This window comes from Cygnus olor, chromosome 8 (assembly GCF_009769625.2).
Source record: "Cygnus olor isolate bCygOlo1 chromosome 8, bCygOlo1.pri.v2, whole genome shotgun sequence".
Classification (NCBI taxonomy): Eukaryota; Metazoa; Chordata; class Aves; order Anseriformes; family Anatidae; genus Cygnus; species Cygnus olor.
The window spans coordinates 7449589-7473763 of NC_049176.1; the positions used below are offsets into that span (position 1 = coordinate 7449589).

General features: G+C 34.8%; 1 protein-coding gene across 4 annotated transcripts in view; it reads left to right on the forward strand.

Moving 5' to 3' along the window:
* Window positions 1-24175, forward strand: part of KCNT2 (potassium sodium-activated channel subfamily T member 2) — a 144576-nt gene that overhangs the window by 27186 nt on the left and 93215 nt on the right. For all 4 annotated transcript variants that reach the window (XM_040565398.1, XM_040565399.1, XM_040565400.1 and 1 more), the window contains exons 2-6: window positions 4778-4857; window positions 12860-12959; window positions 16683-16739; window positions 17614-17662; window positions 19882-19941. In XM_040565398.1, the coding sequence (XP_040421332.1) occupies window positions 4778-4857; window positions 12860-12959; window positions 16683-16739; window positions 17614-17662; window positions 19882-19941 (346 nt within the window). The remainder of the gene's footprint in view (window positions 1-4777; window positions 4858-12859; window positions 12960-16682; window positions 16740-17613; window positions 17663-19881; window positions 19942-24175) is intronic.

The following is a 24175-nucleotide window of genomic DNA, read 5'->3' on the forward strand; positions in this document are numbered from 1 at the left end:
ACCCCAAGTATCAAAATGCTTCACTACAGTTTGAAATTCCATATTCTGCACATCTTGACAGTGAAATGAGGAGACAGTCAATATTGTACAAGACAGTATCACACAAATGCAGTTCTGCAGAGATCTTGAAAATATTCATCAGTTTATTCATAACAAGTAGATAAAGTCTCCTATCAGAAAAAGACCTTATACCTGTCAGTTTTAATTATTCTACGCTTGTTAGAAGTATTCTTTAAGAAGATACAGGGGCATATTGCAAGTACTAGATTTCATCAGCATATTGCTTGGCAAATGGCTTAAGTAAAGACTTAGCTTTTAAAAACTGTCATAAGGTACCCCCAAAAAACATTGAGGCTGTGATCTCCACAACTCTGTCATATCACGCTCACACCACAAGAATGGACCAACAGATCAGAAAGCTACAAAACACATATCTTTTCTGTCTCTCCAATAAGTGGGATCAGACAAGCACCTCCCCAGATGACTTGCTGTCATTCAGTATGGAGAGGAGTTGCAAAAATTCAGAACTTGTCTATTTAGTGTTCATTTTGAGCTGTGCAACTGGAGACTCATTTCTTACCAGAAACAAATAGAAGACCTCCCTGAGCTAAGAAACAGTAATGGAAAATTACTAGTTTTATTGTTCTTTCCTTCAGCATGGGAAGATGAAGTATCATTTGACAAATGGTCTTGATTGGTCATACTGATTTTGATAGAAAAAGCAGGCCTAGAAAATCCAGTGTTAATATAACCATTTCTCTGTGATGCTCTAAACAAGTCAGGGTTCCATGTATTCCTGAACGTGCAAAATTTCAAAAAAGAGCTTCTACCCAAGGCAGTCATTAAAACACACTAGTCTTTTCTTAAAAACTGTGAGAAAAAAAAGTGTCCATTCCTTTTTCATTGTAAAATAAGCCCTGACAATTCACTTCAGCGTTTCAAATACTTTGTTTTGAAGCACCTAGCTACAACACACTTAAACTTCCAAGTTTGAAATCTAACAGGATTTCACATATATTAGATTGGCAAATCCCAATTGAAAAGAACATTGTGCCTATATTACAAGGCTCTTCTTGTAGTGAAGAGCATGAAGTGTCTCTTGCCATAAAGACAGATTCAAATAAATGGATACAGTTAACTTCAGATTGGTTCCACTTGTACAGTTGATGCCTTTTCTTGGTTCCCATGTCAAGTAATATTAAGCATAAACATTTTGCAGCTCTCAATATGCACTGAGTGAGAAATCCTACTCATACTTTAATTTCTGAAAGGATTATTTCTGTCACATCTGCTACTGTTTAACACAAAAAAAATTTGTAAATTTGAGGGTGCAGGGTAATACTGTAATTACAGTGAAGTGTGTCTATGGAGTTAGAATGACATTATAAATAGTAATGGAAAAATGCAGGAAAAAATAGTTAAGTAACTGGTTCCAGTGATATAGTCACAAGAAAAGGATTTTGCATTAGTGTCCTTGATGTGAATTAGTATTTTTCTGCTATACTTTGTATTACATTAAAGTGTATTAGTCAAGTTACATTTTGACTGAATTAGTAGAGTGCAATGCATACTTGTACTTTGGTACTGTCAGTGAAATGTTTCAAATATATCTTACATCTGTCTTCAGAGTTTAAAATGGGGAAGACCACTACTAATAGTATTTAATTCTAGGAAGAAGCTTTTAAAACACGAACAGCACACACACACAAACCAATAAAATGTCTTCAATAGAGTCATTACTACATTGTTTGTCCCAGAGATATGTTAGCCATGTATTTGTGCATTTTCAGTAAAGCTGAAGCAAAGTAAAGCAAAAATATCCGCTCTTTAACTCCCCAAAGAAGATTCACATGGTATATTCACTGCCTCGCACATAGATTAAGTTAGAAATGATTGGCTGACTATGTACACAAGATTCTTGTATTCATTAATGATTTCTGTCCCAGTAACCATCATCAGGCATGAGTGTATTAATCCACCAGCCTGATATACTTTTTGATCAGGGTACAGTGAACTACAACTGCTGTGTATATGGAGATGAAAAACCCTAGGAACATAGAACAGAGCCAAACCTACTCCATAGGCCAGTTCTACATACACAGATCCCAGTCTGCACGTCATGGGTGCCATTTCATCAACAGCAGAATCACCAGTTCCATTTGCTTGGAACCAAATTCCAACTAGTGTTTCTGCTGCAACAGAATAACCATGTTTTATATAAACATATTGCAATGAAACATCCTAACTAACGCATAATGAGTGCAGAAAAAGCTTGTGCAAGCCCTTCCCTAATAATAATAGGTGATCATAACATTGCAGGCAAAGATAATAACTTATTTACATTCTGTTCCTGAAACACTCATTTTCTATGTTATACTTCAGAGCGGGAATAAGAGAGAAGAGAGCAAATATTTGGGGTAAACAATTATTCATTTAAAGAACACAACAATGATTGAAGTACAACGAACATTCTCCCCAAAACTAAAAAGCAGAATATTGAAAAAGAACAGTATCCAGCAGTTTCCATCCTTATCCCTGCCAGTGGCTCCTTCAGCCAATTATTCTTGGTTTTACTTTGTTTCTTAAAGGTTGCTGTTTACTAAGTGAAATATTCTCTGTCCAGTAGCCAGAGTATTATGAAATTACACAGTGATTGTGTGTGTGATAAGGTATTTCCTGCAAATATAGGTCAGCATAGTTTTTACTGAAGTTAAAAAACAACAAAAACCACAAAACAAACAACCAGGGGAAGGAGGAGTTGAACCATAGGAATGGCATTAGCAGCATTCGTGATGCATTTTGCCATGGAAACTGCTGCAGGGTGGAATCCCAGCCTGCTGCAAGCTCTGGTTGCTAAGGAAAGTGAGGTGGAAGCAGACAGCTGCTAGAGGGCTAGCAGAGCAGTTCCTAACCATAGCTATAGGAGGGTGATTAGCTCCCGCATCTCTTCCCTCCAGATCATTAAATCATGGCTTTCTGTTATGATGTTGTTCTTTCATGGTAAGTGACAACTAATTTTCTTAGCTAAAAATCGAAGATTAGTGTAAAAAGATAACCAATACTGTGCTGCCTTTAAATAACATCTCTCACTTCAATAGCTTGTGCCACTTTGTTTACCTACTGAAACACATCCTTGAAGATTAAGTATATACACTTCTGTTGCAGTTGCCAAGTCATGGGAAAGAAATGTTTCCCACCAAAACTGTCACAGTAACACACTGACAGTAAGTACTTTGGGAAATGTGCAGAAAAGAACTGAAGCAGAGCTCAGGCGCCCCCCCCCCCATACTTGTTCACCTACTAATTAACACCTGGACATGCTTCTTTAACTTTCCTTAGGATTACAGACAGCCTAACCTGCATTTCTGTTAATGCCAGTGCCTCCTGCAGTCTTGAGCAACATAACATTCCATTTGTGTCTAACCTCAATAAACAAAAACCCAGTAACAAGCTGTTCATTATCTGATGGACTTTTCCTCTAGACTGGTGGGACTCTAGGACATTCCTATATGCCTAAGCTATTCTAAATACATAGTTGTGGCTACTCTTAGTTTAAGAAGGGGAAGACAGGTGCATTTCTTCTCTTTATTTCCAAATGCTTACTGATCTTACCTCAGAAGGGGTAGATCCAGTTAGAGCAGGAAAGCTGGTAAATCCTATGATACACTCTTAACTCTATCAAACATGTTATTTCACAGAAATAAATTTAAAGTTTTCTAAGTTACAGAACATAGTTTCAATATACATAGATGCTTAGAAATAAACTTTTTTTTTGCATCCTTTGAATAGGAAGCAGTGGAATTCCCATTTGCTTTTGCGATGTCACTTCAGCAAGAGTACAGCAGTTCTCAAAACTGACTGGCTTCTCAAAGAGGCACAGAAATTGTTTTGGGGTGAAGTGAATGAGCATTCTCCACTGGAGAAGTAGGATTTGTGAGGGAGGTCCAGCTAATTGAATGTAGCAGGGACTTCAGTGAAAATGGAGTTAACGCTGCACTCATCTTAGAGCAAGCAGTGCAGCTGCACAACTCTGGAATGGCCTAAGTTTCTCTGTACAGTTAATGTACATTTTTTTCCCCTTGCTCACATCTACAACACTGTTCTCCCTTCCCATTTGAGAGCTATTGCATAGGTTATGCTCAGACTGAACTGAGGGACAGAGACATGAACAGGATCTTGGCAAGTTGGGGGGAAATGGAGGAAAAAAAAGTTACCAGTGCTTTAGCAAAATCAGGAGGAACTGCTTGCTGTACACCATCAGATGACTGCATTATGGTCTTGCTTTCAGGTCTCAATTTTGTTGTGACAAAAACCAATGAAATTCAGAAGGTGGTTTGCATGGTACAGGAGCATCTGAACATTTGGAACTAGCAAACATTTAACAGAGGCATGAATGCTTAATGAAGATGTGAAACAGATAGGAAAAGAAGAAATCATTAAAATGCCAACTTTAGAGAAAGAATTAAATTCAGGTGGTTTAACCTGAACATCAATGAAAAACTTCCAGTGAAAATTCAAAAAACATAGAAGTGTCTGATTTCTCAATGTAGAGCATTCAAATACTTTGAAAATGATTCTGCATGTGAAGAGGATAAACTAGATACTTTTTTGTTTCAATTTTAGTCTTAATATTAACCATTCAAATCTCAGTAAGCTTTTGGCTGAACACTTTTTGTTCCTCCAATCATATAGAAAGAGAGATTATTAGGGAAAGTTATTTTGAAAAAATATTTATTGCCTTTCATATTCAATTCTAATCCTTCCTTTTATATTTCAGGGTGCAAGTTGAATTCTATATGAATGAAAATACATTTAAAGAGAGACTAAAGCTCTTCTTCATCAAAAACCAAAGATCAAGTAAGCAGTTGGATTAATTTCTATAAAATATAATTGCGACACTTCGGGTAGAGTCCAATTCCATTAAAAGCAACAGCAAAATTGTCATTAGTTTTCTTCTGAGCTAATTTTTCCCCCAAAGGAGTCCATTTTAATTGATTTCCAAAATACACAAAAAAGTATTATCTAAAACTTAAAAAAAATCACTTATTTTGTAGGATCAAATTTTTATGTTGCAGTGGTTTTATGTTGCAGTGGTTTTATGTTGCAGTGGTTTTATGTTGCAGTGGTTTTATGTTGCAGTGGTTTTAAGTTGCAGTGTTTTATGTTGCAGTGGTTTTATGTTGCAGTGGTTTTATGTTGCAGTGGTTTTATGTTGCAGTGGTTTTATGTTGCAGTGGTTTTATGTTGCAGTGGTTTTATGTTGCAGTGGTTTTATGTTGCAGTGGTTTTATGTTGCCGTGGTTTTATGTTGCAGTGGTTTTATGTTGCAGTGGTTTTATGTTGCAGTGGTTTTATGTTGCAGTGGTTTTATGTTGCAGTGGTTTTATGTTGCAGTGGTTTTATGTTGCAGTGGTTTTATGTTGCAGTGGTTTTATGTTGCAGTGGTTTTATGTTGCAGTGGTTTTATGTTGCAGTGGTTTTATGTTGCAGTGGTTTTATGTTGCAGTGGTTTTATGTTGCAGTGGTTTTATGTTGCAGTGGTTTTATGTTGCAGTGGTTTTATGTTGCAGTGGTTTTATGTTGCAGTGGTTTTATGTTGCAGTGGTTTTATGTTGCAGTGGTTTTATGTTGCAGTGGTTTTATGTTGCAGTGGTTTTATGTTGCAGTGGTTTTATGTTGCAGTGGTTTTATGTTGCAGTGGTTTTATGTTGCAGTGGTTGTATGTTGCAGTGGTTTTATGTTGCAGTGGTTTTTATGTTGCAGTGGTTTTATGTTGCAGTGGTTTTATGTTGCAGTGGTTTTATGTTGCAGTGGTTTTATGTTGCAGTGGTTTTATGTTGCAGTGGTTTTATGTTGCAGTGGTTTTATGTTGCAGTGGTTTTATGTTGCAGTGGTTTTATGTTGCAGTGGTTTTATGTTGCAGTGGTTTTATGTTGCAGTGGTTTTATGTTGCAGTGGTTTTATGTTGCAGTGGTTTTATGTTGCAGTGGTTTTATGTTGCAGTGGTTTTATGTTGCAGTGGTTTTATGTTGCAGTGGTTTTATGTTGCAGTGGTTTTATGTTGCAGTGGTTTTATGTTGCAGTGGTTTTATGTTGCAGTGGTTTTATGTTGCAGTGGTTTTATGTTGCAGTGGTTTTATGTTGCAGTGGTTTTATGTTGCAGTGGTTTTATGTTGCAGTGGTTTTATGTTGCAGTGGTTTTATGTTGCAGTGGTTTTATGTTGCAGTGGTTTTATGTTGCAGTGGTTTTATGTTGCAGTGGTTTTATGTTGCAGTGGTTTTATGTTGCAGTGGTTTTATGTTGCAGTGGTTTTATGTTGCAGTGGTTTTATGTTGCAGTGGTTTTATGTTGCAGTGGTTTTATGTTGCAGTGGTTTTATGTTGCAGTGGTTTTATGTTGCAGTGGTTTTATGTTGCAGTGGTTTTATGTTGCAGTGGTTTTATGTGCAGTGGTTTTATGTTGCAGTGGTTTTATGTTGCAGTGGTTTTATGTTGCAGTGGTTTTATGTTGCAGTGGTTTTATGTTGCAGTGGTTTTATGTTGCAGTGGTTTTATGTTGCAGTGGTTTTATGTTGCAGTGGTTTTATGTTGCAGTGGTTTTTAACATGTCCTGACCTTATGTTTAAGAAATAGAACTTCCAAAGTGTTGGAGAAGAAAACAAAAAGATGGGTGCTTCTGCAGAAGTGTATAATACTATTAAGTATTCCTAAATAAATATCAAATCTTTTTTGTACAAAAAAATGATATGGAAGTCAAACTGTGGAAAAGATATACCAAATTCTCAGTTTTCCTGAAAGTAGTAGCTTTTTAGTCTGATTTAACTATATATCTTCAGTGACATATGCACTTAAATTCATAAGCTATCATAGAAGAAAAACTAAGACATTCATCCATCCATGCAGCTGATTCAACAGAGATAAAACATTGTATGTTATCAAATCTTCATTAAACCAATAAGTTCACAGCTGAGAAGAACAGTAGCTGAACTCGATTTTCATCTTTGTAAAATGATTGACCACCTCCTTTTACCCTACACCTGTAAAGAACTAAAATTAAAACAGTTTGTAGGTAGGTTTACACAACTTATACAAGTTTTTTAAAATAAAAAGAATGCTTTTTGATCTTCACGGTCTTCAAGATGGCTCCACAGCATTGTGTTTGCAAAAGGACAGAAAGGAAGAAGGAATGAACTTGACTTTCTCAGTGTCACAATTTTTAAGAAACATTGGAGAAACTAGATGCAGATTTTTTTTTAAAAAGACAGACCACAAGATCTATTTATAAGACCTAGTATTAAATAAATGATAGTTTAAAGTCACAAGACATTATCTTTTTACTGGCTTCTTTAACTTTCAAATTGAGATAAGCAAAATATTATACTAAGTCCCCCTCAAAAAAGTATTGTATTGTAAAACTGACATTTTGAATTTCATCTTTGGAATTATTTGCAGATTTCTATCTGGAGAATCAAGTCTAACAAACCTGTTGGAGGTTCATTAATAAAGATTTTTCCCATCCCTAAGTTATTTGAATATTTACTTTTTTTTTCAACTTACAAAGACAGCATAGGGGAAAAGTCTCCTTAACTCAGGTACCCATATAACATAGAAAGCAGAGGGCTACCTCTCCTAGCAAGTGCTGTGGGTAGCCTTTAAGTATCTTCATTTCTATACTTCAGATAGGTCATAGGGTAGCTTATTTTTGTTTGGTTTTAACCACATTGTTATATATTTAACTAGATTTGGTTGGTAGGTTTGTTTTCTAGTGAAGAATTTTAACTTAAGTAATTCTGCATTAGCATAGGTTAGATCTCTGTTATATTTTGGCCAATATGGAAAGTCTCTGTACAAAATCTCAGCATGCACATAACAAAACAAAGGAGATACATGAAGAACAACTTCGTACTCTTCTGTTTAGAAAAGTTTTTTTTTTTCAAAAAATGAACTTTTGCTCAGTTAGGGATTATTAAGTTATATTAAATTTACATTTTAAGTGTAATTAATTGCACTATGACTTCTCCAGTGGTTTTGGTTCTACTCTACTTTCTGCCCTGTGACTTTTAGTCTCAGGTAGTTCATATGTTTATAGTCTTCAACTTTTGAGGTAGTTGATATAGCATGTAATGGAGTAAGAGATAAAAAAAGGAAAAATTCTGAACTAGGAAAAAAGAAATACTACTCCTGGCCAGAGATGCAGTAAGCAGTAAATAGCTTTCTTTTTGTTCCCTGAATTAGTCCATAAAACAGATTTGATGCACTCCTGTTTACTTAGTAAGAACATCTATAAAATTAAGAGCTGACTCGTTGTAAAACTCTTCTCACTGATAAGATAGGAAGGTTCTCAATACCTACTTGCTTGAGATAAGGTCAATAATTTCCCCCCCCCACTTAGATCTTAACAGGATTAAGAAAATGCTTATTTTGATGGCAGAACTGAAGACTGTACATTTAAAAATATAAGTTGACAGCACACAAAATGAAACCTGAAGTTAATTGATTACTTAATTTGCTAATTACTTTGGGAAGTGCTTACCCTTCTGGCTAAGCACTTTAAAAGAATCATCCTAAGTTATTACAGTGGGACATCTCTCCTAGGTTATGATTGGTGAAGTATTGACTATGGAAGAGGAATAACGTGGAAGTTTTTATGAAATAAAATCATTTATATTTTCAAATATAAAAACATCACCCTTTAGATCTTAGTATTCAGTGAAAACACTGAAAGCCTTCTTTCACATACTAGACATCTAATTCCCATTTGTTGCTGATTCTGCTGACACATTTTCCTTAAGTTTTCAGACAGTATAGTGAACATTTGGAGTTTGATTTAGTTAAACACTTTTCACTAATCCTCAAGACTTCAAGTAGGTTTAGGTCAGAGAACAAGTAGTAATATCATTTGGTCTGGCGATATTACTCCAGAATTTATATTAATTTTCATTAGAATACTAATTTATTTGGTCATAAAAAGACCAGTAGCGTGAAATATCAACTGTTTCAATCATTATTCCCATTTTGAAGGCATTTTTATACACCAGTAAAATAATAACTCAAATCTAATGTCAACCTAGCTACCACTCACTCTTTTCGCAAACAAGTTTATAATCAAAGTTCAAACAATACACATAATGCATTTTAAAAAGGTGTTGGTCAGTCACAAATAAAACACACTTGTAAGACTTGCTTGCACTTGCTGAGATCACACACAGCTTAAAATAAGTCTCAAAGGGAAAAGATAAGTGAAATTTCAATTCAGTGGAGAAGAATAAGACAGAACCATCATCAGGATATGAATTATTAACAGTATACTTTGATCCAACTCCTAAAGCCAACTGCTAGTGAGATGATTTTGCTAAAAACTAAAATGTATGTTAGAGACCTGCAAGGAGGGAATAATAGAAGGTGATGATAAAATCTTCAGCTGCTGTCCCTGTCACTTGTGCTTTGATTTAGATCAGCTCTCTAAATTGGAGGATTAGTCTCTGAAAATGCTTGTAAGGGAAGCGTCAAGAAGCTATAATAAACAAAAATCAAAGTTACAGTCAGTACTGATTAAGTATGATGTATCAGTCTATACTTAGAACTGCTGGCAAGAAAGATAGCAGATACTTCTTCAAACTGAGGAGGAAACATTAACATTTGATGTAGTCATAATTATTTCACAAAACAAACAGACTTTGAACCATTATTATCAATTTCTTCCTTTGAAGAAGACAAAGCATCTGTCGCTATGGTTACAGGCACACGGTGAAATTATAATCTCATTAAACAATTCATAACAGTATATGATTGATGTAGCTGAATACAAGTTTCAGACACCAACGTCAAAATAGAGATTCTGTGCAAATGACCCTGATACTTGAACAATCTGGCTAGGGGTGGGGAAAAAAGAAATTAAGTCAAGCAGACCATGTTGCTCCACTGACAGCACGTAAAATAGAGGACCAAAATAGTCAACCAGCAAACAGCAATACAAAATACTTTCCTTGTAAGAGGGTAAGAAATGAAAAGTTAGAGTCCAGCCCTTTAGCTAATACCATGACAGCCCACCCCTTCCCTGATTTGAAATCTTAGAACTCCATAATAGTGGAATAAACACATTTCTTCCAATTCACAGGTGTCACCCCTACATTCAGAGGCTACAGAGTATTTTGACCAGAGAATACTTATTTAGTACACACGCTTGTTATTACGGTATTAGCAGTAGTGACTGAATACACACCCTCTGACAACACATCCTATTTCTAGGGGCTGACACATACAGACCTAGTGTTTTTTTGAAACAGAGAGTATACTTGGTCTGTTCTTCCACATTAATATTGTGGTGCCTAACCCAGTCTCGTACAATAGGCCTATCGGCCTATCTTATCACCTTGTCAGTATAACCCAGTCCATGATAATACATACTTTGTCTACTCTGACAAGAGCCCTTACATGGAAGCCATATGTGGTGCAAAAACCCTACCTCATTCTGTGGGAAACAGCCATTCCTGTTGAGACATCCAGAGCCTGAAGCACTTAAATATAGACTGGAATAGATCTGGGAAATTTTAATATTGAATATGTAAGTAGTTTTAGATCTCTTAGGAAGAAAATGTGAGAGTTTAAGGCAGCAGCCAGGAGCATAGGTCCCATGTGTTGATTTAGTTTTTAATCAGAAGAGCGCTATTTTCTTTTGGCATTGAAACCAACATATAATTTCAAACGATTAGAAGTTGGCACATCATCAACATAGAAAAGAAGCATTTAAGACCAAGATTAATATTTACAGAGCTAAGAAAAGAAGAAACAAGTGAAAGACCTTTGAACTTATCTAACAAAGTTAGGTAACACAATATGGGCAGGGCTAAGAAATCCAGTGTTTTTGTTGTTTTGTTTTTGCAAAATCTGTTATTATAATTACCTCATTGTTACAGTAACTTTAGCAGAATGCACAAAATTGTTAATGCATACAAACAGTTTACATTTTCTTCACCAACAGATCAAAAAACATATGAGAAGGATTCTAGCATAGCCCAAAAAAAGTCCTGGGTACTTCCTAGCAAAATAGTAGTAATAACAACACACCTACCTTCCACAGCCCCTTAATACATTTACTATTTCATTCTCTTCACTCAGCTTTGGGGAATAAATAGTCTGTGGCTAATTAGGCTTGATAAGACAGCAGGAATCACTTAGGCTGATGTTCACAAACCTCATTACCAATAACAGCTGTGGGACTTCTCATGGTCAAGACATAGGCACAGAATTTTAACCCCCTAGTTTAAAGATGATGAGATGCTGTAAAAGGCCATCCAGTTCTCGTGCGATAATTGCAGCTTCACAGTTAAATTAATAAACAGTGTTATGTAATAAATTTTAAGGTTTCTTTTAGCAATTGCATGGTAGAATAGTTAAGAATCTAGTCTTTATTTTTCTATGATTTGCTGTTTGTCTTGTTTTAATGGCAATAGAACTAGGAGGTAAAAAGGGTAATTTTCCAGTCCTGTCTGTAAGGTGTACATTTTGAACAGTGGGCGGAGTGAAGTGAAAAAATTTGTAACAAAACCATAAGGTAATTATTTCTTTAAAAGGGCATATATGCACACAGATTTGGATATGCACAATAAACCTATAGTTCTCAAACCATAGAAATAGTTACATCAAGTCCAGCAGGCCTGCTAACATGTTTGCAACACAACAATAAAAGATCCTATCTTTACTGTGACTAGGTACAAATGAAATCAGATCTGTGTGAGACCCATTCAATCAGTGATGTTCTGCTTTGGACAGAAGGGTTCAACTGCATGGAATTGGACTCTTGGTTGACATGACTGAAAAAAAAATAGCTCTTAAGGTTGCCTGCCCCCATTTAACCTTAGTCAACCAACAGTTTTAACTTAATTAGTGAATGAAAACTTAAAAGCAAGAGTTAGATGCAAATATTTACACTGGTAAATATTTACATTTAAGACTAATAAACTTAATAACAAGACTGAGGATTTAAACTCTAATACTCTAATGATTGCAAAACCTGATTAAAATACAGCTAAGTTTCATTGTAATAGACAATGACAACAGTTGGCACTGAATTAAAATGCCCATGTGATAGAACCAACAATCCAAGTGGATCCCTTGGAAGGAATCCTGTTTCTGTGTAGTAGACCTATGTTTGTGAGATATACTGTAATATTTTTGTGATAGCATTTAGTATTTGAGACCTATCAGCTAGGACATTTCACTATTCACATGGTCCATAGAACAAGCTGTTGATGCATTTCAAGCTGTGCATTCAACATGACTTTCATGTGTCCTGATTCTTTGATGCGTAATTATGCAACTTCAATGTTAAATAAATAAAACTTAATATTTTATTTTAGGAGAATATTTATATATTCTGTATGAGAAGCTAGTAGCATGAAGACTTTCAGATATTAATATTTAAATATTTGCCATTGGATACCCTCTGCCTATGGTTGAAAGTATCTCTTCTTCATGTTACTGTATCTTGCATGTCAAATATTATATGCCCTTCTGGTTCCCCTTTTGAGAATAAATTCGTAAAGCTACAAAAGATCCAAAGAATGGCCTCAGGAAAGATGAATGTCATAGCATAGCTTTGAAACAAATGACTGAATAGATCTTCACATTAAACAGACCAAAACTTAACCCAGAGATTTCTGAAAGCTAGAAAGGGGTACTTTATGTATATAGGCATATTGCTACGTTCTTCTGTATGATATGCCAAAGGCCAATATCAGGGACAGGTTAGTGGGTAGCTAGACCTTTGCAGCATGGCTATTCTACTTCCTTTTAGTTCTACCTTAAAAGTGAGTGAAAATATAGTCTGAATTTCTGTATTTTCTTTTTCTTTTAATAGGCCTGAGAATACGATTATTCAATTTTTCTCTCAAGCTACTAAGCTGTTTCTTATACATAATTCGTGTGCTTCTAGATGATCCAACACAAGGACACGGATGGTAATATTTGTTTTGTTATTTGTCCTCTCAAATGACTGCTTAACTTACATGAAATAAATTAGTTGTATGAATAAACATTTGGTATCCTGCCAACAGGGATTTAGTTTTATGTCTTCCAGATATTGTGAATGAATTATAAAACTAGTCTTACATTTTGAATGGAAATAATACAATAATATCTTTTAATTTTACTGATAAAATAATACTGGCTATTTGTGCAGATACTGTGCAAAAGACATAGTTTTGCAAATGTATCTTTCAGTTTTATTACTACGTAACATTTCTGTGTATGATATTTGTGTTTTGATTTATATTAAAAAATGAAATGGCAGACACCTGAATACTAGTTTATGCAACAGTACTGTAACAGTACTTTTAGGATCTGTACAGAACAGTGGCTGATAGGTGAAAAGTGGGGAGAACCAAGCCAGGAAAAAAATAGGCAGATGAATGAGGAACAGTACTTTGGAGGGAATAAAGAAAGGTTTTCCAGAGAATACATCTACAAGACATGTATTATTTGTTTTGTGGTTATAAAACATAGGACAGGAGTTAGGCGGAACTAGTATCCACAATAGCTGGAATGGTTTAGAACTGTTAAGAACCACCATTCTTCTTGGGCATGTCCCTATATAGCAGTTTCCTTCTGGTGCATCAGCTGGCAGAGAAACAGCTAATCAGTAGTAGTTTTTTAGTAGTTTATTAAGGCTCCTGCCAAAAAATATGTGCGTTGCTCTGTAGTTGTTCTCAGACACCTGAATGGAAAGTCCTTTCAATATTATTTGTAAATAAGATAGTTTATCATATATGGTTCTGACTTATCTATGACACAAATATTAGGAAGTTAGCTGTCTTACTTAAAACCCCAGATTTTGCAGACAAGCAAAAAAATGCATGAAACTGAGCTTACATGCAAATGATATTGATGATAATTTTATAGCCCTCTACTTTCTCTAAACACTTAGAAGAGAGGGAGACCTAAGGTAGATTATATGCTCATGTTCTGTCATTCTAATGGATGATTTTTTGCATACCTACAACTGGCAGTATGATATTCTGTATGGGTCATTTGATATGCTTTTTTTCATGTTTTATACAATCAGTCAACAATTATAGAAGAAATGATATTTGTAATTCTTGCAATCCTGTACTTCAATTGTATTTGTATCCTGGATATAATGAATCTTTTAAATTGTGAATGCTAATAAGCACCACTATTTTCTTAACTTACCTGCTTGTGCCTGGTGGACACTGCTGCCTGTCTCATGTGCCTGTACATAAACTCCCTAAACTTTCAGTGAGAATGAGTTTGCCAAAATGTAGTTTTAATATTCTCAATAGGCCATAGCAATCATATAGGGACCACATTAGCAAAAAATTGCAAAGATCACAGTGACTTCCTGGGGCAGGGACACACAGTCTCCACAGTCCTATGTAATCCTGATCAGGTCTTGCTGATTTTTCTTGTGACTAATATGTCCATCATTGAACAATGTAGTCAATTGTCTTCTCTTAGCATGTTATTTCAGAGTATGTGTTGTCAGTGTGATGTTGTATGTAACTGGTAGTCACTGATGTAAGTTGATCATGATCTTCAGAGACAACTCTCAAAAGATCGTTCAAATTACTGCTTTTAATACTTTGACAAAAAAATGCAAACATTTTCATAAAATAAAATCACTATGTAGGATTTTAAACTTGACATTATTTGCTATTCTACAGTGAGAAGCAGTAAAAATTCAGGATTTTAAAAGACGTAATGTGAAACGAGGGAGAGATGTTTGAGCATTAAGTTGAGAAGTCTACACAGGGAGCAATACTTTATAATGCCTCATAACGGTACAGAAGTGCGGTATTAATTCATGTGCAGTTTGCTACAAATACAGCTTTTGCAAAAAAATGTCAAATCCAAACACTGAAAGATATATATATATATTTTTATATATATATATTTAAAAATAATTGTGGCTACAGAAGGGATTTTGTAGAAATTGAAACAATTACATTATTCTTCTGGTTTTGAATAAATAGTGCACTTGGTGTTGAAGTTTAAAGCACAATTGGATAACAGAAAGTAAAATTGGACATCATGGATCCAATTTAAAGTAATGCAATTTTCTAGTGAAAAAGAAACCTATAGTTCAGATGTTTTTGCGACTAATAGTTTCTGGCATGAAGAAGCTGCTTATATTGTCTTATTCTGAGAACTGTAGTGAGCCCAAATGAGTGTTTTACACAGCAATGTTATGGCTGGCTATGTAGAATGGATTAGAACATCATCACTTCTGCCACTGGCAAGTATACTTTGATACTTTTGTGTTCATATGCAGAGATCTTTCTGCAGCTTGCAGGTTGCTTAATTCTCCAGGTATTTCCTAATGTATTTGTTCCTCGAGTCTAAATGTTTAATAAGTCACCTGCCAGAGAGTGTATTTGATATATTACTCCATTGTATTGTGTTGTGGTACATTTAATAGACTAGTTAGTTTGTTCTGTGTATATAACACTTGTCTGGCTGAAAAGTTTCAGGTAAGTCACTTCTGCATGCTCACCAAGAACCAGCCTCAGTAGTTATACCAGACAAACAAACCCTGTGCCCAAATGGTACCCCATTTTGTCAATGGTTTTACCTATATAGATCCCAAGGGCTTGATACCTACCTAAACTACTGCCATAATGCATTTTTACAATTGCTGTGAAAAAAAACATAATAATTCCTTTCTAGACACTGTGTCACAGTCTGTGACACTGTGTCAAAGAGGTTGACTTTAAAGTGACAATTCTGGGAGGAATGCTTTTCATCACAAACTCTCCCTACAGATTTATTGCCTGTCTCAGAAATCCTAGCACAAGTTAGTGTCTTTCATTTACTCCTTCAGGCACAGCAGATGTACAGAGAAGTGCTTACAACATAAAGTGTCCTTATTAATGGACACCATTTAGAAACTGTCTCGCTCATAGTCGGTAAAAATACCACTATTACTTACCTGTGGTCCACAGATTCCTTTCTTTTTTGCTGACCTTGCTTGCCAGGGACAAATAAGGATATTTACCATCATTTTCACAAAAATATTTTACCACATCCTTACATGACTGTTAGAAGGAAGGATTTGTACCAGCAATTCAGGGAAAGAGAACATCACATGTACATAGCAGCTTTTATTTTTTATTTTATTTTATTTTTTACATCAAGGTCACCAGCCTTCGGTAATTTCTTACTCAAATTACTGCTTCATGAAACCCCAGCCCACCTCAACTCCTCACAGAGGTTATGAAGAGTAGCTGGATGCAATCTTTGTTGTTGAGAGTATGGCAAGTGTATGTGCTCTTTCTATCCCGACCTGTGTGACCTATGTGGTAGGGTTTCTAGTATGTCTAGATCTTTAATATCTATTCTATACTTAGCTCAGGTTTTGAATGCATACTTTGTTATATTGTTTTTGAATTGGATCATGTCTGAAAATGTCTTTAAAAGATGTAACCTAAAATGCTTTATAGTCTTTATCTATGGATACAGAAGACATACAGAACTACTTTTAAAAGAAATGTTATTTTTAAATGTCTATATCCATTATCTAGTGTTATAAACTATTGCATGTGTATTACAGAACACTGTTAATAATGTAACTAATATGCTTTTCCCTCATATATTTTTATGATTGTGTTCTCATGTATATGTGCTAATGAAAATGAACTTTCCATGGATGTGATGACAACTATCAGTAAGGAATTAAACCGGGGTTGTTCCAATCAAAACTACACACCTGGAACAATTGATTGGTGAGTGCCTAGTTTGAAAAAGAAAACCAAAAGTCCACATAATAGTGGGAAGGGGAGGGAAGCAGGAAGACAAATACACTTCTGTCTTGAATGGTGATATTTTAACAAATAATGGTGACATTTCCATAACTCTCAAGCATTTTCAAGTTCCTGCATATTCAAAATTGAATTTTAAAATCTAATTTCTCTGATTGTGTGACTGAACTGTTGGATTGGATGCTGCTGCAAGATCTGACTTCCTGCAATGCTTATATCTTGCTGAAAAACAAAACAAAACAAAACACAAAAACACCCTTAAAAAAAAACAACAAAAAACACCCTTATTATTTAGAAAACAAACGATGACTAAGAGTAAATGACTAACAGTAACTTACTGTGCCATTGAGGGTGCCAGATTTCAGTAGAGCTCTATCAAGTATTATTGGGTTTAGTAAATACTAAAACAACATAAGATTTTTCCAAGATATGACAGTTCCTATGACGTAGTTACCATTTATACCATTATAGAGATGATAACAAAAAATTCAAATGTAAAAATTGCCAAATTTCTTTTCCCTGGAACAGGTCATTATTCCTCTGCATCTCTAGAATCAACACCTCAAATTGATATATTATTTCTAGAATCATAGGAGATGAACTAGCAGCCACTGAAGACAGTAAAACACTTTGATGTTACTGGGTGTTGGATTATTCCTATGTGAACTTTGTGACTGGCTCTGGATTAGAAAGACAAAGAAGGACAATACTCAGATAGCTATTGATCTAATTATTGGGATTTTAAGTATAAGGTTGCTGTAATTTCCATTGACATACAATTTTTCGAAATGTTAACCAGCTTTTGTTTATTTTTGTATTTTTGTGCTGTAATGAACAGGTCTCCTATTATTTGGGTGAATCGAAGTTTGCCTTTATGGGGATTACAGGTAATATGTAAATGGACAATTTAACTAATTTCATTTAATAACTATAGGCAATATTGATTTACAGCATTTTAGTGATGTTAAAGGATACGTGGAAAACTTAATGTTAAAGAAATCTACTTGATTACAAATACAACAAATGCATAATGTAAAGATGAGCTGATCTGAGCTAACTGATTTAAATGTATATGCCTTTACAATATATTTATAAAGTATTAAAGCTTATAGCAAAATATTGTAGAATTGGGATAGCCTTTTCTCTTAGAATTATCTAACTCTGTTGAGTCTAGTAGTAAATATTTGTTATAATGATGAGTTTAAATTTCATAATCGCTTATGACTAGCATTCTATGACGTGTTTCCAGGGCTTTCATGTTAAATATACTAGAAAGTTAGGGTTACTTCATAATATAGAAGCCATATGTTTAGAGGTGAATGTTACAAAAAATGCATTACATCAGTCCTTTGTGGGTCTTGGAGATCTTTTGAAGTACTTGGTTCAGTTCTCAGTGTCCTGGAGCCTGCTCGCGTTCAAAACTTTTTTTTTACTCATGGACAGCACTGTAGTCAAGTGTTCTTACCACTCAGTGCAGAAGCTGTCACAATTGTCCTTTCCTTCTAAGGGGTGAAAAAATATTTATATGATTATTTTACTGGTAATTGAGAAAGGGGAAGAATGGTTTCATGATTGCTCCATAGCCTGGTCCATAATAATCTACATTTGTTACCTTGAAGAAACATTTCAAAATTCACATTTTTAATTCACTTCAGGAAAAAAACAACAAACAAAAAAACAACAACCAAACCTGCCTAAAAGATGTAATGTAAAGTGAAAAAGATTTCCATACTTCATCTGTATTATATTACAGTTTAGTAATTTTGTCTTCTGGTGTACTGACTTTTTTGTTGCATTTGTTTTTCTTTAAAATAGGCAAAACTACCTTGTTGCTTCTCTTGGAAATGTAACCACCTAACTAAAAATAATAGGACTTTCAAGTCCTTAATGTCTCTTAAAACTGAGCTAATATTTATTAAAAATCACGATTTATGGAATGTATAAAATACTACATTACATTATTTGCACTTTCTCCAATACTTTAAAACCATTTGTGGGAGTTCTCCTTATGAAGTGCATTTTTCTACTAAGAATTCTGTAAGCTTCTAGAATATTTATACCATTATATTCTTGCACTATGCTTAGTGCAATGCCACTGTAGTGATTTGTACCCCTGTGCAATATACTATTTAACTAAAGAATCCCTTGATGAAAGTACCTTTCAATTCCTTGCTTAAAATATGCAGTTTGAATAAACAAAGTTTGACCTAGACACTCAGATTGCTCTATTCAATTGAATTAAAAAATACTGAGGAATTTAATTGCTTATGATTATAATCTTAATCTAATAATTTTATTTAATTAATATCAGAATTTATATAAATGTGTCTATGTATGCATGTGTATATACACATGCATTCACAGTAGGATATATATGAGATTTTAAAAAGAAAGATTTATTTTTATTTGAGAAACAACACGATTGTATATAAAGATGTGTTACTTATTCGGCGAAACACTGGCTGACTGTGTGCTGGGCTCCCTAAAAGCCATGGAAAGGTGACTGAGAGAGCTGGGGATGTTCAGCCTGAAGAAGAGAAGGCTCCCAGGAGACCTCATTGCAGCTTTTCAGTGCTTAAGGGGGGCTTATAAAAATGATGGAGAGCAACTTTTTGCTTGGGTAGACAATGACAAGACAAGAGAGAATGGTTTTAAACTAAAAGAGGGGAGATTCTTCACTCAGGAGGAAATTCTTCACTCAGAGGGAGATGAGGCACTGGAATAGATTGCCCAGACAAGCTGTGGATGCCCCATCCCTGGAAGTGTTCAAGGCCAGACTGGATGGGGCTTGGGCAACCTGGTCTAGTGGGAGGTGTCCCTGCCTATGGTGGGAGTTTGGAACTAGATCATATTTAAGGTCCATTCCAACCCAAGCCATTCTGTGATTCTGTGTTATGTTGGAAAAGAGCAATAGGACTCAAGTCACAGCCTATGCTTTAGTCAGAAAAATGAGTATTTAAGCTTCATTCTAAATTCTGTTAGCTGAGATGAATTCAGAGGATGCACGGAAACACTTTTATATTATCTTATCCTTTTCAATGTGATATTTTATGTCATATTCTGTAGAAACCAGTATTAATATAAATATTTTCTCTCTTCTCTTAAGGTTTCAGTGGCTTTAATAAGTCTCTTCGAAACACTGCTGCTGAGTTACCTAAGCTACAAGGTAAGTACTTTAGTTGCTTGACTTGCATCCCCACTGAATCCAAAGCAAGAGGGTGTGCTGCTTTTTTCAAATCAGTACAGTGTTACCAACACTGGGACACAGCCCCTAACGAGAGAGATGCTAAGAAAGTGTCAGTTTTCTGAAACATTCCTTTTGATGTTATTAATATACATACTAACAGTAGACCACAAAACTGCAGTAAAAATTCCAATGAAAATCATATTAAAACAAAAAGTAACTGAGTTAAATATTTCAATATGATATTGACATGCCTGCATTTGAGTCCACATTGATATACTAGCAAGAGTTTGAGAAAAATACACATATAGAAGACAGGATACGGAGGACAGGCAGCCCTGTTCTTGTTTCCCAAGTTGATAGGCAAATGGTAAATATCTAGAAAGTGGAAGTCAGTAATTGAATTTCCATTTTTTAACTTTGTTCACTGACACGTTTTCATTTGAAAATCTTGGTTTTTGGATACCAATTTTCAAGTGTACAGTTTTATATCTGTTTGGAGTTCTTAATACAGTGGACGTGATTCTCATTGATATCAAATCTGTACCTACTCAATATCTGTAACTTATATTTCAGGCTTCTAAAACTACACAACAAAGGCTTAGGCCAAGGCAGTATTTTTTATTTTATTTTATTTTTTACAATTACCTAGGTACCTACATATTTATGTCATCTTTCTCTCTGATGGCATTAGGCCTTGAAATCCTCTGATAAAAGAATGGGAATAAAATATACTTTTGTGTCTCATTCTCCTTAGAAAGTTATATCCTCCTAATATATTTATTGGATTTTCATCATGTAATTAATTAATTTTGTTAACTGATATCCTAGTGAGTTTTAGCATTTTGACTATCCAGGGAAAAAAAAGATTAAAATAATTTATAAAATTTAATGCAAAAAGACTTGGTTTACAAAGCTGAAAATATCTTGGAACACTGGTTTTTTATTTCTGCATTACTGCCATTCAATAGCTATAAGAGCCACTGAAGTTACAGAATTGTATTTTAGTGTACTTATCAAGGCATAAATGTTTTCGTTAGTGCCCTATAATGCTGAGAGCCTTAAAACTGTCTACTAGCTAAAAATTGTTCTTCTTAATCCTTGTAAGCACTATATGCTATTTAGGTGTTGCAGTTTACAAATGCAAATCAATTGTAGGCAGAAACAATCGAAATTAAATTAACACATCTAGTGCCAAAACATGATGAGCAATTGCAATTTATACAGTTCCTGAATTTAGTAGTCAGCATTTGATCCCTATCCCCTGTGCTTGTGGTATGCACCAATTTCAATGAGTACAGAAGATGAGAGAAATATTTGGAAGTCAGCTCCAATGAGAAGTTACTTATTATTGTACAATGGGTATAAAGCTGTACTGTCCTGAGTTGCCGCACATACCTGTCACAGAAGTTAAGGCAATTTTAGGGTGGCGATATTTCTACTCTCCATAAGGGAATAAGACTAATATAAGGAAGAATAATAGTACTGAAATGTGGTTAGGCAATCTACCAATGCAAACACCTCCTTCCCTTTATTCCTGTCCTGATGCTTAAAATCTGGAAACATCATAATAGAGACATTTACCCCAGTTTTACAGCAGTCTCGGTAAGCCAAAAAGGCTGTTATTTCAGATGCCGTAAGGCCTTTCCACACAGCTAGGAAGACTGAAGGAGTCTTGGTGTTTGTAAACCTGTGACAGACTACTTATTTCATGCTACCATTTCCAAAGCTATTAGAATTTAGACACAGGTCAGAGGACAAGGAGGAAGAAAAAAACACACATTGCTAGGATTTCACAGATAATCTGTGAAATAAATAAAGCAGTCATTTAAGAGAATACTCCAAGTAACTTACCGTTCTGATGCTTGGATGGTGACATAAGATGTGATTCAACCTGCAGAATATTGAGGACATAATAGTATGTTACGCTACAAAGATACAGTGAATTGCATGTTTTATTCCTTTTATATTGTGAGAAATGCAAAGAACATAGCACTGTATTGTACCACTGAACACTTAGATCCAAGAAAGAATGGATTACAATCTATATTCTCACAGCTTAACACATTACATGAAGGTTTGCCCTTGGCCAGAATTCTGAAAAATGTCTACATTAGAAATGTTCATTGCCAAAACTTGTAGCAATAGTTGGACAATCCTCCTATATCACTTGTGCACAAGTAGTCTTAGCTGCTTGTATAAATACTGTGCACTCTTACTACAAGAGGCAATTTTGCAGAAGACGTGATGTACTTGTATGTGGGAGCTAGAACCTTAAAACAGCAAGCATCGCTACGTCCCTAGAGCACATCGTCACAGGCGTTTTGCCTGCAGAAGTAAATTATGTGATGCTTCTTTTCGAGAAGGCAGAAAAGATAGCTCTTAACATTAAAAATGAGGAAATTAGCAAAAACACAGAATGGGTCAGTTGTTAGTAGGTACGAAATTTGAAAATCAAATTTCATTTTATTATTCCTACAATTAAAAATCAGCTTACAGTCTCATAACTTCAGTTCTCTGTATAGGGCTGCTTATCACACAAAATATTAAAGATTATTCACGTATGTCTTAACTGCCACCAGTTACAATTACATGGAAGAAAATAGTCTCTGCACCATAGGTACAATGGTTTCTAGATGCAAAAGGGAAAAATAGAAGTAGAAAAAGAACGTTATACACAATGCAGCTTAATTTTAATTTGCTATATCAGATGGTTATTTTAACAGGAAAGATTAATATATAATTGCAACTGAAAATATGATGCTGTATTGGCAAATTATTGCAATATTATAACTGCATATGCTGCATTGTTATTGCATTACCTATGATGGACTGTTAATATACAGAGTTAGAAAACCTGTAAGTCACTTAATTTTAAATACCTTATTTCTTGAATATATGGATTTTCATCCAAACATCTAATCATTTACAATCACTGCTCATACGTGGAAAAGATGGTATTCCCATTCTGCAGCTAGTGGTAAAGATTAAGAGATCTGTACTACTTTCTTTGAATTATGTGGGAAGACCTCTAATTTCATGTAAGCACAATCAAGGTCCAAAAAGTGTGCCCTGAAATGAAGTGTTTGTGGCAAAAATATAGAATTTTGATCTTGTAGTTATAATTCAAATATTAAACACTAGACTGTCTTCCTTACGTCTCTCTCCAAACCAGTTGGGAATTATGGATACAAAGTTAAGGTAAAAGAGAATAAATGCAAAGGATGGAAGTACTCACTGTAGAGTACAGGTATCTTTTCCTAACTTAACAGCATTCCTCGTTTTAATACTTATTTCTTAATTAGTATCTTACTATCTTAATAGTAGGATTAATAAAGAGAAACATGCAGACCTCTGTGACTGACTAACATGCAGAAGCTAATGATTAAGAGAAAATGAGCTGGTATTTTTCTTTTGGAAAACAAAACATTCATACTCCTCTTTTACTTTATATTCTGCCCTGAGATTCTATCAGAAGGATGTACGGCAATGTGGCTTATCATTCTACATAAATGTTAATTTCGATTATAGGGCAGTCACTTGTCCTTTTGATTAAGGATAAACAAAACAAAAATTTTCAGAGTAGGACACTCCCTTTGCATATGTGTCTATACAATTCTTATACTGCACTGGAGCTTTGTCTCTAGTTTTTAGGCAGTCGTAAATAATAAGTGCTAAAGTGAGAAAAACTTTGGTGCAATCAAAAGCTAAAAAAAAAACAAACAACACAAAACAGCTAAAGCATTGCAATGCAGAATTTTAGAGATTTAGAGTCTTCTAAGTAGAAATAATTGCAGGTAGAATTTGCCAGCAGGCTAGGCCATTACTTGTATGAAGATTCAGTGAAAAACTAGAATTATTAAAAAGATAAATTCTGTAGGACAGGAGGCTTATCTCCTTATCTGTGTTAGTGTCATGTAAAAATAAAAGTAAGCCAACCTTGGAAGAAGAAAAAAAGCAGTAACAGGATCTCTATGTAGGATTCCAAGGTACCTAAAAATGCAATAGAAGGAAGCAGAAACGTTATTCTTTGAAAAAATTGAAAACTTAATTTCATGAAGCTCTTCATTAGCTGAGAGAATGAGTTGACTAGTTAATGGAATTAGAATTCTTCATTTGATCTGTCTTACTAACTAGGCCATAGCAAGGAAATATGGTCATATGGAAGCAGGGAACTGCTGTAGTAAAAATACAGATTTAAAAAGTATACGTGTGA